Here is a 14,616-nt window from a genome sequence, read left to right as displayed (position 1 = left end):
ATTTGCGGAATGGTTTGTAGGCCTGGATGTAAAAAGACTGCACTCGGATTTTTTCCAATCTGAAGTTTGTTTAAATTTGAAAACTTCGTATCGAAAGATAGTCTTGATTTGAGAATGGTTTTCTTTATTTTTAAATTTTGAAATACTAATAAACACAACGCCGTCAATTTTGTCAATTATGTAAATTTTTGCATATTTTGTTTTTTTTTTGTATTTTTTCAATATTTTTATTTGTCAATTTTGTAAGTTTTGTCAATTTGGTCAAATTTGTCAATTTTATTAGATTGGTCAATTCCGTCAATTTGGTCAATTTTGACAACTTCTCAGTAATAGTATTGTTTTAGGCGATTTTGCAACTTTTAACCATTTTTAACAATTCTAGAGTTTTTTTTAAACTGTACAATTGTTAACAATTTTTAACAATTTCCAACAATTTTAAACAATTTTGACAATCTGGTCAATTCTGTCAACTTTAACATATTTGTCAATTTTGACAAATTTGCCAATTTTGTCAATTTTGTCAATTTTGTCAATTTTGTCAATTTCGTCAATTTTGTCAATTTTGTCAATTTTGTCAATTTTGTCAATTTTGTCAATTTTGTCAATTTTGTCAATTTTGTCAATTTTGTCAATTTTGTCAATTTTGTCAATTTTGTCAATTTTGTCAATTTTGTCAATTTTGTCAATTTTGTCAATTTTGTTAATTTTGTCAATTTTGTCAAGTTTGTCAATTTTGTCAATTTCTGGAGTTTTTTTTAAAAGGATTAATAAACCAAATTTACAGTTTTGCTTTTTGGGTGTTTTTGAAACACCTTGAGTCAGGGGTATTAAAAAACACCCAAAAAGCAAAAACTGAAAATTTGGTTTATAGGTCCTATTAAAAAAAACAAGATTTTGTCAATTTTGTCAATTTTGTCAATTTTGTCAATTTTGTAATTTTTTTCAATTTTGTCAATTTTGTCAATTCGACGGTAACATTTCAAAAGACATCATGTACATTTTGACACTTTCTGGGTTATTGCATATTCTGAAAGTACTCCTAATAAGCTACCTTTCACCAAAAATGATCAAAAGTTACTTCAGTAAAGTCTGTTCAATCATGATTTTAAATTGTCAACTTTGTCAAATTATAAACTTTGTCAATTTTTGTAATTTTTGTAATTTTTGCATTTTTTGTAATTTTTGTATTTTTTGTAATTTTTGTATTTTTTATGATTTTTGTAATTTTTGTAATTTTTGTAAAGTGATCCCACATATTCGAAACACCCATAAATTCGGAAGACTTACGTGATAATTTTCCAATAGCATGCCAAATGCAGCTTTTCTCTCGACCCTACTATTTTTAGGAGTAGTACTTTTTAAACAAAAAACTGCATTTCAAGAATATTTTCTTCCGAGCAGCAAAAAACTGCCTATAAATTGCCTGTTTCATGATTGTGGTTTGTTATTGTGCCTCCCACAATTGTGGAACACCTGAATTTAACTGATATTTTCACAAAAAAGTTATCACACCATTTATAAAACATTACACTCGAACCCCGATGGTTTGACACCAACTGTTGTCAAACAAACGGGGTCACTATTTAGTTTGACACCCCTTTTACACGGAGTTTACACACACTTCCAAACGTTTGTTTTGATCATGTGCGTGAGCGCCGTGTAAAAAGTGACAGTTCGTCACTTTTTAGTTTGACTTTGACCAACCATCGGGGTACAAACTAAAAAAGTGTCAAACGAAAAAGTGACCAACCACCGGGGGTTGAGTGTACTAAGCATGAGTTTTATTGGTTTCAGAGTGCAAAGTCATTATTTTGTAAAAAAAATGTCTCCTGGAGAGAATAAAAAGTTTGTTTACATCGTAAGAAAAAGTGTTCCGAATTTGTGGATTTCAAGGGTCAATGTTTTGCCTTCCTCACTGAGGTAAGGCTATAATCCTGCTCGAAAAATGAACTTTTGAAAAACAGCTCGTAGACCTATATTCATGTATACCTATCGACTCAGAATCGAAAACTGAACAAATGTCTGTGTGTGTGTGTGTATGTGTGTGCGTATTCCCCTCGGTGCTCAAAATTCTTGCCAAGTTTTCTCGGCACTGGCTGATCCGATTTGAGTCAAATAAATTGCATTCGATCCGGTTTGGTGCCCCATACTGCACTATTGAATTGTTTGAAGATCCGATAAGTAGTTCAAAAGTTACGTATAAAAAAGTGTCAGAGTTGCGAATCGGATCTCACATAAATGCACGTAAACTATATCCAGACCCATCACCCGACCCATCGTTGGTTAGGTTATCAAAAGACCTTTCCAAAGAGTCCAAAACATTGAAGTTCTGGCAACCCTGTCTCAAGTTAAGATCACTTAAGTGATATTTATGTACTTTTTTGATGCCGGATCTCACTTAAATATATGTAAACTATGTACGGATCCATTATCCAACCCATCGTTGGATAGGTCATCAAAATACCTTTCCAATGAGTCCAAAACATTGAAGATCTGGCAATCCTGTCTCAAGTTATGACCGCTTAAGTGACATTTAACTATTTCTTTATTGAGAAACAAACCTTACCTGACAAAGTTCGTTCTGGTTTTTTTTCGTTTGTTGAAGTTTTTGACTTTTTTTGCTTATTCAGCCTCCTGTGATCAAAACTTGATTTTAACCTTTCCCATACAATCTGCAAATTTTCTGGAATCGATTCCAGAGTGGCCAATGTTGTAACTGTTTGGCAATCACGAACTTACCATACGAACCCAACGCAACGAAGAGCACCTCGATCGGACGTTCCGTGTTGAATTGATTCGCGTTCGAACAAAACCGTCGAAATTTTGTATTCATATAGAAGATAGATAGAATTTGTGTCCAAACTCATAATATCACCAAATGTTGGTAAAATGTGAGGAAGGCACCATCCACATAGGTGGATTAAGTTAGTTTTTCTTTGAAAACTTGATATAAAACGTAAAAATGTACAAAGCAAAGCAAAGCAAATCATTACGTTCAATTATCGATTTTATATGATTTTTTGAACATTAGCCGATCTGTAAACTGTTCCGAATATGAGAGATGACTGTACCCAATTTTAATTTTTTTTTCAATTTTGTCAATTTTGTAAATTTTTGTAATTTTAAAAAATCTGAAATTTTTGGCTTTTGAAGCAACGCAATTTAATTCTCACAGAATCCTTTATGCATTCTGCACGGTCAACTTGATAAAATCTGCAGACTCATGCTTATTTTCTGTTGGTTTCGTTACTCCGACAACTCCGACAGACCCACCCTCTCCACATAAAACCAAAACAAAACAAAATCCAAGCGAGCGGTGCTGTTTGTTTTCGTGCATTTTCCAGGCTTTTCGTGAACATTAAATTATTTTCCGTTCCCTTTCTACGTGATTTCTTTGTGAAAACATGTCCAAACGTCGCAATCTGTTGGATTCTGCCGAGAAACGTAAGTCTTGTTTGAATTCCTTTAAAGTTTTGGAAATGAATATTGTTTTCCCAGGCCGCTCCCTTCAAAACGTCGCCGTGGCCAGAGGCCGCCTCAAGGGTGCCCTGCAGGACGTTGTGACCCACAGTGGAGACGAAGAGTCTGGCTCGGAAGATGATTCCCAGCGTCAAAAGCCAACCCGCACCCACGGCGGATCGCGCCGTTCCCGGGTAGCTCCAACCTCCGTCGGAACAGATTCCATCGCAATCCCCCACCAGACGTACATCATGAAGCTGTTCGACCGCAGCGTGGACCTGGCCCGGTTCGACGAGAACACTCCGCTGTATCCGATCTGCCGGTCCTGGATGCAGAACCAACCGAGGGCCAACCCCAGTCGGATCCTGCGCACGCCTTCACCCGTCAAGCGCGAGTACAATCCGGAAATGACGGAACAGTACCGGAACCGGGAGATTCGGGACGTGCGAGCGATGCCAAAGCCGGAGGGTGGTCCGCTGGAGCGGTGTCCGTCGCCGTTGGCGTGTCAGCTGGAAAGTACCAAAGAGCGGCTTGATTCGAGTAGGAGCAGTGGGGACGCGATGGACAAAACAGCGTTGATGGCCGAGCATAAGGTGCGATGGGGACAGGTTCGGAATCAGTGGCAGAGCAGGTCACGGGAGGTTGGCCAGCGGTACAAGGGAAGCTTTGACCTGCTGGATGCGATGCTCCGGACGGAGCAGAAGGAGGAGGCGTGATCTTTTTATTTTACTTGACTTGAAATAGGTATTTTAAAGCATGTTTGTATGACTTCGATGATTTTCGGAAAAATAGATTACTTTTGTAGAACTAATTTGCTAAAACATTACACTATTCAGATGACAAAATCAATCACGCATACATTATAAGGCCTAACATAACCAAAAGCGAACAAAATTGTTGAACATTTCTTAAAGTCATTTTTTTTTAAGTTTTCAATCTCCAGACATTGTAAAATTCTCAACTCCTGAAATTTTAATATTTTCAAGTTCAAGTTCTGACATTCCTATTTTTATTAGATTGTTAAATTTAAGAATACTAAAATTTTAAAAAATTTTTATAGGTTTTAACATTTACAAAATTCTGAAAATATAAAATTAAAGATAATCTTAAGTTCTGAAATTATAAATTTTAAAAATTCTATATCCAATAAAAAATCCACAAAATTCAAAAATTTTGGTATTTTTTTTATTATTATAAAATTTTGTAATTCTCAAAATTCCATTTTTTATTTCTATTCTAATTTACGTTAAATTCACGACGTTTACAATTCTAAAATGACTAATGTTACCAAAATTACTGAACCTGCTACAAATTTAATAACATTACTAAAATTACTTAGTTTTATGAATTACTAAAAATTACTAAATTTTTACAAAATATTACATAACTTAAGAAAAAAATAAATTACCAAAAATACCTAAATTACTAAAACTGCTTTTTTTAACGTTTAAATTAATTTTATTCCAGTTTTTAAATTTTTACATTTGTTGTACATATCAAGTGCTCAGGAGGTACCTTTTCAGCTTTGTTCTTCGTGTGTGTGAGTGTGTTTAGTTTAATTATTTGGTGTACATTTTGCGGGATTTACGACCGACTTTAACAGTTAAACTGCTAAAATTACTAAAATTACACTAACAAAAATAATACAAAAATTAGAAAAAAAGAAAAATTGGAAAAAACTAAAATTATATTAATAACAAAAATCAAAAAGCTACAAAACCAAAAATACAATATCTACAAAAATAACAATACACTCAACCCCCGGTGGTTGGTCACTTTTTCGTTTGACACTTTTTTAGTTTGTACCCCGTTGGTTGGTCAAAGTCAAACTAAAAAAAGTGACGAACTGTCACTTTTTACACGGCGCTCACGCACATTATCAAAACAAACGTTTGGTAGTGTGTGTAAATTCCGTGTAAAAGGGGTGTCAAACTAAAAAGTGACCCCGTTTGACTACAGTTAGTGTCAAACCATCGAGGTTTGAGTGTATTAGCAAAAAATACTAAAATTACGTTCATTACAAAAAAATACTAAAAATACAAAAAAAAAAATAAAGTAACATTAGGCTGGTAAAAATATTTCTACATGTTTTTGGGGGATCTTCAAAACAGGCCCGAATATGGCATTATTTTTTTTTTCAATTATTAAATTTACCTAACAAAATTCAAAAACTCCAGAATTTAATATTCTACAAACGTAAATTAAATTTAAGTTAAATTTAGGACGTCTACAACTCTAAAATTACTAAAATGATTTAATTTACCAAAATTACTAAAACTACTTAATTTATTAAAATTACTTAATTTACCAAAATTACGAAAACAAAATAACTAAATTTAATAAAATTACTAAAATAACTTACAAAAAAAAGCAAAAAAAAATTGCAGAAAATACTAAATTACAAAAAATACTAAAATTGCAAAAAAAAAACAAATATTACAAAAAATACTTAAATTGCTAAAATTAATAAAATACAAAACTTTCGGAAAATAGAAAAAATAACAAAAATTACATAAATAACAAAACTTAGAAAAAATAGGTACCATAAAAAATAACAAGTTTTGCAAAAAATACTAAAATTACGTTTTTTACAAAAAAAAATACAAAAAATAACAAGGTGGTTGGTCACTTTTTTAGTTGGTTGGTTGGTCAAAGCCAAACTAATAAGTGCCGAAAACAAACGTTTGGTAGTGTGTGAAAAATTTGTTGATAAAATCGATAAATATTTTTTTATAATCAAAAAAAACAAAGATCAAAAACAATGAAAATTTTTGCATTAAAAAATGCATTGCAAAAAAGCATAAAAAGTTTTGTTTTCCACCTTGGGTAGGTTATCAGATTGATGAGTTTTAAGAAAAAGTACGCGGATTTATTTAGCTTGAACTCGAAAAAAATCATGTTTCCTAGTTCGAGTTATAAAAAAATAAAATATAAAACACCTGAAATATCCCTTTTTCTTGAGATTGGGAGTTCAGGTGTTAATATGATTATAATTTAAATGAAAAATCAAATGAAATTGTTCGATTTACAGCCTTGGTCTTCTGATTTTAATTTATCCCTTTTAATCAGGGCGCTTAAAATCTATTATTGTTGTAAATAAAGAAATATTTCAATCGATTGTAAACTCTATTAATCCTAACAAATTAGGCCGCTGCAAATATTTTTTTAAATGTTTATGTTGACCCGTCCCCCTCCCATCCTCTTCTAAAATTGGTCCGAAAAATCAGAAGGCAAAAAAAATAGCTTTTGAAAAAGTCTTATCATGTGAAATCCACTGCGGGGTGGCCACTCAAGTCGGAAAATCGGGAAAGCCGGGAAAAAGTCGGGAATTTATGATTTTTTGTCAAAAAGTCGGGAAAAGTAGGGAATTCCAAGCATCCGTGCTTGAAAATTAATTTTAACTCTTGAGTAATTTTGCAATATTTTGTTCAATTTTCAATTCTCAATTCTTCTTTAGTAACTCACTTTAAATGTAAGGTTCTTTTCACTATTTCAATATATTTGAGTATCGAAAAACTGTTTAAGGCATTCAAAATCTTAATAAGTATTGGATCCAGTTGACACAGATTTTCATAATATTTTTTATGAATCAAATGATCTTTATTAATTTCTGTTTATCATTATCATTAGTTTCTATGTTAGTTTTGCATTAACATTACCTAATGCAAAACTAACATAGAAATAGAGCCTTATGCCCAGCTTAGAGTTCTGATTCCATTTCATTTTGTCACATAGATAGAATATTTGAAAACAGATTCCAACATGAGTTTGGCAATGGTTTGTTTTGTAAATATTATTATTTGTTTAACTAAATTCATTAAGTAGTTTCAAATATCTTTTTCCAAATGTTGCCTTTAAACATTTTTTATTGTGAGTATGGGTAAATTACCTTCTATAGATAAAGCTGGATTTTCAGTTTTCGAAAAACTTCAATATCGAATAAAATCCAAAATTGAAAAACATTTTTACGTTTAGAAAACATGAAGAAAATATTGAAATTGCAGAAAATTAATCCATGAAATTTTGAGTTATTGCAAAATTGTTTTAAAAATTTGTCTCTTCAAGCATTTGCCACAAAAAGTTATCATATCAAACTGAATTTTCATAGAAAATGTTTAATACTGACCACTAGGTAAATTTATATTGATAAAAAAATGCACTAATAAAAATTAAAAAGGGAACATCGCAAAAACATTTTTATGAATTCCTTGATATTTTTCTAAATTCTTTGAAAGAATAATTAAAGCGATTGTGTTGTAAACGTATTTTCATTTAAAATGATGATGAAGTTTAAAAAAATGAAAATCATTCTTTTGATAAGAAATGCCTATTAGGGGAACTATACCCTTTCTCAGCCTATTTCTATTATCGGCCTATCAGCACTTTGATCATGAATTACAGCTTAAATAAAGTGTTTTTGACTGTTCCAAAGTAATAAATAGCTCAAATAAAAGTGAACAAGCAACTCATCATTGTTGATACATCTGAAAATGATGATTTAATAGCGGAAAACGGCAAAATTGATGAGAATTGATCGAACGGCTTAGTGTGATTAAAATATATTTATATGGGTATATTTCCCCTATTACAGATTCGTGAAAAGTCGGAAAAAAGTCGGGAATTTGAAAAAGGCGTTTGAGTGGCCACCCTGAAACCATTTAAAGTTTGTTTTCTGCATTGTTAATCTTATTTAGCATGTTTGGGTCAAGGTTTGGGCTCGATTACATTTCGATTTTTATCAAATCCAGATGCAAAAAAAATCCAGCAAAAAAAATTGTCATAATAGCATACCGCATACAAAATGGCTCCTTATTTCAATTTACTTTTTTTTTTTTAATTATTTTTTTTATTACCTATCAAATTCGATTATTCTAATGACTGACAGCTTTGCAAGCAAGAGACCACGTACTCAGAAATCGACGAACAAGGGGGTCGAAATGTGAACATCAGTTTGACAACTCAGTTTTGACGTTTGAGTGCTTTTCAATTCGACTCCGTTCGAATTAACGAGCATTCGCAGTAGCAAAATTCAAAACAACGAATCCCCTCTGTATTCTGCAGAACTGTCAAATGCACAGATTTTTCCCACCGACATGCTCGCGCAGACTTTCTAGAAACAAGTAATCTAGCATCCCTGGCAACTGCCGTCCTCGAAAATCTGCGTCACCCTGTGCTTGTCAGTTTCGTCCGTCCGTTCGTTCGCCGTTTCTTCGCTTTTCTTGATCAGTCCTCAAATTTTCCAGTTTTTCCGAACAGTCCGGTCGCGTAAATTTCCCGCGAGTCACGTTGCGAAACAATCGTGAGTTTTGGTGCTTGATTTGATGGTTTTTCAGTGATTTAACGAAAATAAAAATTTCTTAAAATTTTGCGCAAACCGTCAAAAAAAATTCAAAATCGCGGTTTTCGCACTCTCGAGAAACTTCAAAACCCCGAGCAGCTGTCAGTTTTGCGCAAGTGTTCGTGCGTAAACAAGAACCAACCCAGCAGCGCCTGCTGCTGTGTTCGTGTTGGTTTCAGCCGTCAAAATCCGCATCACTCTTCGCAAGTCGCAAGAGGTTGGAACCGTCCTCCTGCTCCAGAGCAGTGTCAGTTCGTTTTTCGCTGGCTGAGGCCGAGGCCCCCCGACAGAGAGCGTCTTAATCCCACGTGTGTGTGTGTGCGCGTTTGTACGTGTGTCTGTTCGCGGAGGAAGTAGAAAAACCCGTTTTTTTTTATTTCGTACTGCCGGATTCGGATTTCGTCGGGGAACCGGAATCTGCGGTGACGGTGAGAGGGTTCGCTTCACCGGAGGTTCGCTCCGGAACCGTGTCAACTGTAACAGGGCCAGCCAAAGGGGAACAAAGTAGGCCGGACCCCGTTTTTTCTCCTTCCTTCGTTTGCGTCGTCGTCGTGGGAAGAAGAGAGTGGCCACCCAACCCGCGACCTAACCTCTTTCTGGAAGCTTTTTGAGGCCAGCTGTTGACACGGCGGCCAGTGGGCCATCGCGAAGCGATTGCGGGAGTCGGGCAGGGAACGACGGAACCAGTTTCGGAACCGGGAATCTGTTTTAGGAATTTTTAGAAATTCGGGAGGGGTTCGGTTCCCAAGCTGGTTCTTTTGTTCCACGACGGGGAATCGTCGTGCAGCTGTTTCAGCGCGGCGGGTTGTTGTGTGTTGTCTAAGTGTGTGTTGTGTGTGTGGCCACGGCCATTGCATTTCCAGTGCAGCAGCAGCAAGGCAAAAGCTGAGTGTGAAATAAGGCAGCACAATCTGTGAAGGAGTTTGGAGAAAAGCCACGCAAGAAATAGTGAAAAAAAAAAAGAGTTTGAAAAGGAAGATTCCCTTCCTGATTTGGGAGCGAGCGGAACCTGTTCCGAAGAGTGGTCAACTAAAGAAGAATCTGCACAAGAGGAAGAGTTCGAGAATTGCGGCTGGCCCCAACACGGCATGGATATGTTCGAGAAGGGGAGCATAGTCAACATCAAACGGAGCGATGGTAAGTTCAAACAGCTCTTTTTGATGATTGGGAAGGAATTTCCGGCTTCGACTCCGGGGACGACACAGGGAAGCCGGTTGGGGTGGGACCAAGGAGGAGAGGGTGGACAGAAGACAGTTTGACAGACTGCTGCTGTTCTGTTTGGGGAGAAGTCGAGAAAGGCAAACTACTAACTGCTTTTGCTCAGCTTGAAGGAAGTCTTGAGAGAATGAGAGAGAGAGAGAATTCTAAAAGGTAGAGCCAGTGTTGCCAAATAAATGGAAGCTAAATTGTATTTAAATGCTAGTTTGAAAAAATGTACGTAAACAATTTCTCGTATCCAATAACTCAATTATGTACTTCGGTAAACCATTAAAATTTGATAAAAATATTATCAGAATGTCGAATTCAATTTTCATCCCTTTTAAAATTGTTTTCTTTTGTATTTGGAAACTTTGAGCAATTTTTATTTGAATTGTTAAATACAAAACTTTGGCTCAAAACCGCTTGCTCCTTGGGCATGAGTAAGGACCTCGACGCCGTTAGCAATGTTGGCTTTAAAATAAAATTTCGTGATAATATCACTTCCCCCCAGCCAACATTTTTGCCATGCGAAGCGGGCCTCGACGCTGTGTCTAGGTTTAATTCCTAGCTAGGAGCCATCAGTGTCTTAAGAGGTGGTCCCAAGGCCGAGTAGGAGTTCATGAAGCAAATTAGTCGTCTCCCACCCCTTTTAAATTGAAAAATGAACTCTGAAACCAGCGCTTACTCACAACAGAAACAGAGGCCTCTTCTAGGCATTGTAGGATAGAATAGATTTTGAAATTTATTTAAAAAAAAATATTATTACGTAGCATTTTGATATGTCAAAATTTCCATAGAGTCTCGGTCAATCAATAGTGCGATGATATCGGACAAAATTCGTTAATCTGTTGAACTAACGGTTTTCGGATTATGGTTGTATCGACCATTGTTGCGAATCGAGGGTCTACTGGAGCCTTGACGACCAAATGGAGCCTAACATTTCAAAAGGGCGCATGGGTTTTGTGAACAGGAGTGTGTCTCCTTCACTCAAATGACAGTTTACATAAGGTATAATAGAGATGCACTCTTGTTTGCAAAGCTCTATGCCCTAATGAAATGAATGGCATGAAATAGTCGTCTTAATTACTAGTGTTCAACTTATGAACTGTTCATTTATGTTTATTGGTTTTTGGAAGCGGCAAGACTGGTTTAAAAACAAGATCCTTTACCTTATTTGGCGTTATAATAAAACATTCGGGGATTTGAGATTAAATTTACTTTCAGACAGTTTAGTTTAGGTTGTTGATTAAAGTTAGATAGTTTTCCATAGATGAATAATTGGACTTAAATGATTAGTTGATTTGAACGAAGTGTAACATTTCATTGGCAGATCTGTTTCTAGTTGTAATGTACGACAAGACTATTGACGGACGTGACAGGTCGGCAGTTAGTTTTCATCTTTTTTTCTCTAGTATTTTTTATTTCCTTTAAATTTGGAATACATCATAGGTTTCTTTTGTATAGATCTCCGATTAGTTACATTTTCTTATTTAATTAACTAATAATTTAATTTATTCCGGGCCTTCTTACTTTGAATCACAATTTCAGATTTTCTTTATTCAGTGTTAAACTTAGATTACCGTAACTGCTCAAATCATCCAAGTTCTTACTACTCACATCAACACTCATTTTCTTTCACCTCCCCCCTCCCGATCCCCTATATCTTCCGGTGGTGTTCATTTGGTATGCAATACTAGTTCGGCCACTACCCTTTTTTCCACAAGAAACCGGACTTGGACTGACTTGAGGCCGCGTCCCCCACCTTGCTCCGTAAAACGAAAACGAAACGAAACTTTGGCTCAAAACCGCTTGCTAAAAAAAAGAAAACACAACTTTGTAAGTTGGGATAGCTTTCTTGAAGGTGCTTCCGAAAACTCGAGTCGTGATATCAATATGGCACTGCCTTCCCGTTTCACCTTAACATTCTTTTAAAGATCAAAAATATGTTGAAAAATGATTTTGCAGCTCATTTTTCCAGAGTTATTTTTTTCTAATTTTATATGCCAGATATTTAAGAAAATTTGCATTTTATAGTCTTTTCTCTTAAAAAAAAAAAAAAAAATAATAAATGTAATACGTCGTGCAAATTAACATATTTAACATATGTCATGAAAATTTCACCTATTCCTGTTGTAAAATTACACACTTTTTTGACTAAAAATTTGTCTGAAAAATATTAAATAGTTTACTTAAAAATCTTTTAACTTAGATTTTTTTTACGAAATCGCTTGATACCACTTTTGCAATTATTTTCTTTGTTTTTCAATGAAATACAGTATTTTGTAAAAATATGAGTATTTTACAAAAAAAAATTGACAAAGTGAAATCTGTAGATTTTTTGCATTCAACACCAAAAAAAGTTAAAACTTACGCGTCGTTCGATAGCCATTTTGTAAGTTATGGTAATTTGAGTATTTTCAAAAAAAAAAACTCGAAAACTTGTGGGGTACTAAAAGAATAAGTATTCAACACTGAAAATTTCGCACCGTTTGACACGAATGTTGTCAACTGTAGAAATTAGAGTATTTTGTAACAATTTTGGCATCATTTACTAAAAATTGTAATACAGTAAAAATGTATACAAAATTTTGTGAAAATTTGAGTATTCAAACTAAAAAAAAATCGTGTCATTTGTAGCCGTATTGCAAATTATGATAATCTGAGCATTTTCAAAAAAAAAAAATATATTTTGCAAAATTCTAAGTATTTTACACTAAACATTGTAGTACAGTGAAAATCCATTGCCATTTCCACTTCGTTTGATGCCATAAATTTGAGTTTAAAAAAAAAAATGACGATATCTTGTGAAATATGCACATAAAATTTTGCGTCGTCTGATATTCATATTGTAAATTATAAATAATTTGGTAATTCACGGTATTTTGTAAAAAAAATTGGTTTTTTATTCAAAAATTGTAATACAGTCGAAATATTCCGCTTCGTTCGATACACGTTTCATATTATAAAAACTATAAGATGAAAATTTACGATATTTTTTTGAAATTTGGGTATTTTTCGCTAAAAAAAAATTGTGAAACAGTAAAAGTCTAATCCAAATATTGCGTCGTTTAATACCCATATTGAAAATTAAAAAAAATTGAGTATTTTCTAAAAATTAGGTATTTTGTGAAAATTCAAGTATTTAATACTAAACATTGCGATACAGTGAGAATCTGTTAAAACATTTCTCGGCGTTTGATATCCATTTTAGAACTTTTGCTTATTTTAGTATATAAAAAAAGAAATCCGATATCTAGTGAAAATTTTAGTATTTAACACTAAAAACTCCGATACACTGAAAATGGATACAAAATTTCTCTTCGTTTGACACCCATAATGCATTTTTTTCTTAATTTGAGTGTTTAAAAAAACACGGTGTTTTATGGAAATCAGAGTCGGATCTGGTCCGTGAAGCCATTTCATCCGACCCGCGACGGTTTTTTTTAAAGTTCTACAACCGGCCCATAAACTGTTCATGAAATATTCAATATATAAACTGAGTGTCTGAATTAAAAAAAATACCTTAAGATCAAATTTTCACATATTGTGTAACCAACTAAAAGGGGCCACGCGGCCGCTTTTTACAAATTGAGTTATTTTCTATACTTGCAAATAACTCGCCTAGGCATTTGGATGGTGTCAGCTCTGCTGAGCTTCGGTGACCCATTTTTAAGGCAGTCTAGCCATGCGTGAGGTACCTCAGCTTGAATCGACAAGCCCCGCCCTGAAGAACGTTTGCATCAATCGGATTCACCGGCTTGAGCAACTTTATTTTTCATCAAATATTCTAATATTATTGCAAAAAATAGGAATATTTTGTTGTTTTTATTCCTTTTGCAAAAAAAAAATCTTATTCATCGTTTTCTTTGAATTTTGAATCAGTATTTTTTTAAATGTCTCCGTTTCAAAGTCACTTTTTTATGTTTGATTGTAATTATTATCATTTCTATATTGATATTTTTAATCTGAAAAATTGTGTAAGAAAACAAAATTGTCCGTTTCGTAAAATTGTGAAATATGTATATGAATAAAATTGGATTGTTGTCTAAAAATATACAAAATGCTACTAAATTGAATTTTTTCACAGCAATAATTGCGATACAGTGGATATCTTGACCCCAATTTGCGTCGTCTGTTTCCAATATTGCAAATTATGAAACTTTATTTAATTCCGAAATGCAAAGTATTTTGCGAAAAAAAATAGTTTCACTTTTCAAGCTAAATTTTAAAAAAGAAAACAGCACAAGGTATAAAAATATTATATTTACTGTTACAGATACAGTACTTTTACAAAACGACAAAATATGAATAAAAATTTGGACATAAAATCTATGGTCTGCGGTATTTTTTCAATCTGTGTTCCCAATATTGTAAATTTTTAACAAGTCTAAAAAAGACATATTTCATTTAAAAAAATATAAACGTTATAAAAGTAAACTTTGCAATGAAAATCGAAATCAAAAAAAAGTTTTTTGTTATATATTTTTAGTAATATTTTTTGTTGAGTAACTTTTTTAAAATCTGGAGATATTTTGCTAATAGTTAATATTTAATAAACGATAACGATTCAATAAAAATAAATAAATGCATTGTGTTTCATCTTTTTTTTTAAATAAGGC

General features: G+C 33.6%; 2 protein-coding genes across 3 annotated transcripts in view; both read left to right on the top strand.

Annotated features, from left to right (window-relative positions):
- The first annotated feature begins 3,284 nt into the window (after window positions 1-3,284).
- LOC120417685 (protein lin-37 homolog) lies at window positions 3,285-4,270 on the top strand. The gene is made up of 2 exons (XM_039579821.1): window positions 3,285-3,444; window positions 3,499-4,270. Exons 1-2 carry the CDS (start codon window positions 3,405-3,407, stop codon window positions 4,173-4,175), a joined length of 717 nt encoding a protein of 238 aa, XP_039435755.1. The 5' UTR covers window positions 3,285-3,404; the 3' UTR covers window positions 4,176-4,270.
- A 4,780-nt stretch (window positions 4,271-9,050) lies between these two features.
- LOC120417677 (kinesin-like protein Klp10A) overlaps window positions 9,051-14,616 on the top strand; it is a 106,904-nt gene continuing 101,338 nt past the window's right edge. The window contains exons 1-2 of one of the 2 annotated variants that reach the window (XM_039579808.2): window positions 9,051-9,225; window positions 9,666-9,934. In XM_039579808.2, coding sequence (XP_039435742.1) covers window positions 9,886-9,934 — 49 coding nt within the window. In that variant the 5' untranslated portion in view covers window positions 9,051-9,225; window positions 9,666-9,885. Of the gene's footprint in view, window positions 9,226-9,660; window positions 9,935-14,616 lie in introns of both variants that reach the window. The other variant, XM_039579807.2, reaches the window with a different exon arrangement.

This window comes from Culex pipiens, chromosome 1, assembly GCF_016801865.2.
Source record: "Culex pipiens pallens isolate TS chromosome 1, TS_CPP_V2, whole genome shotgun sequence".
NCBI lineage: Eukaryota > Metazoa > Arthropoda > Insecta > Diptera > Culicidae > Culex > Culex pipiens.
Note: the sequence above shows the minus strand (reverse complement) of the source record. Positions and strands in the feature narration are given on the sequence as shown.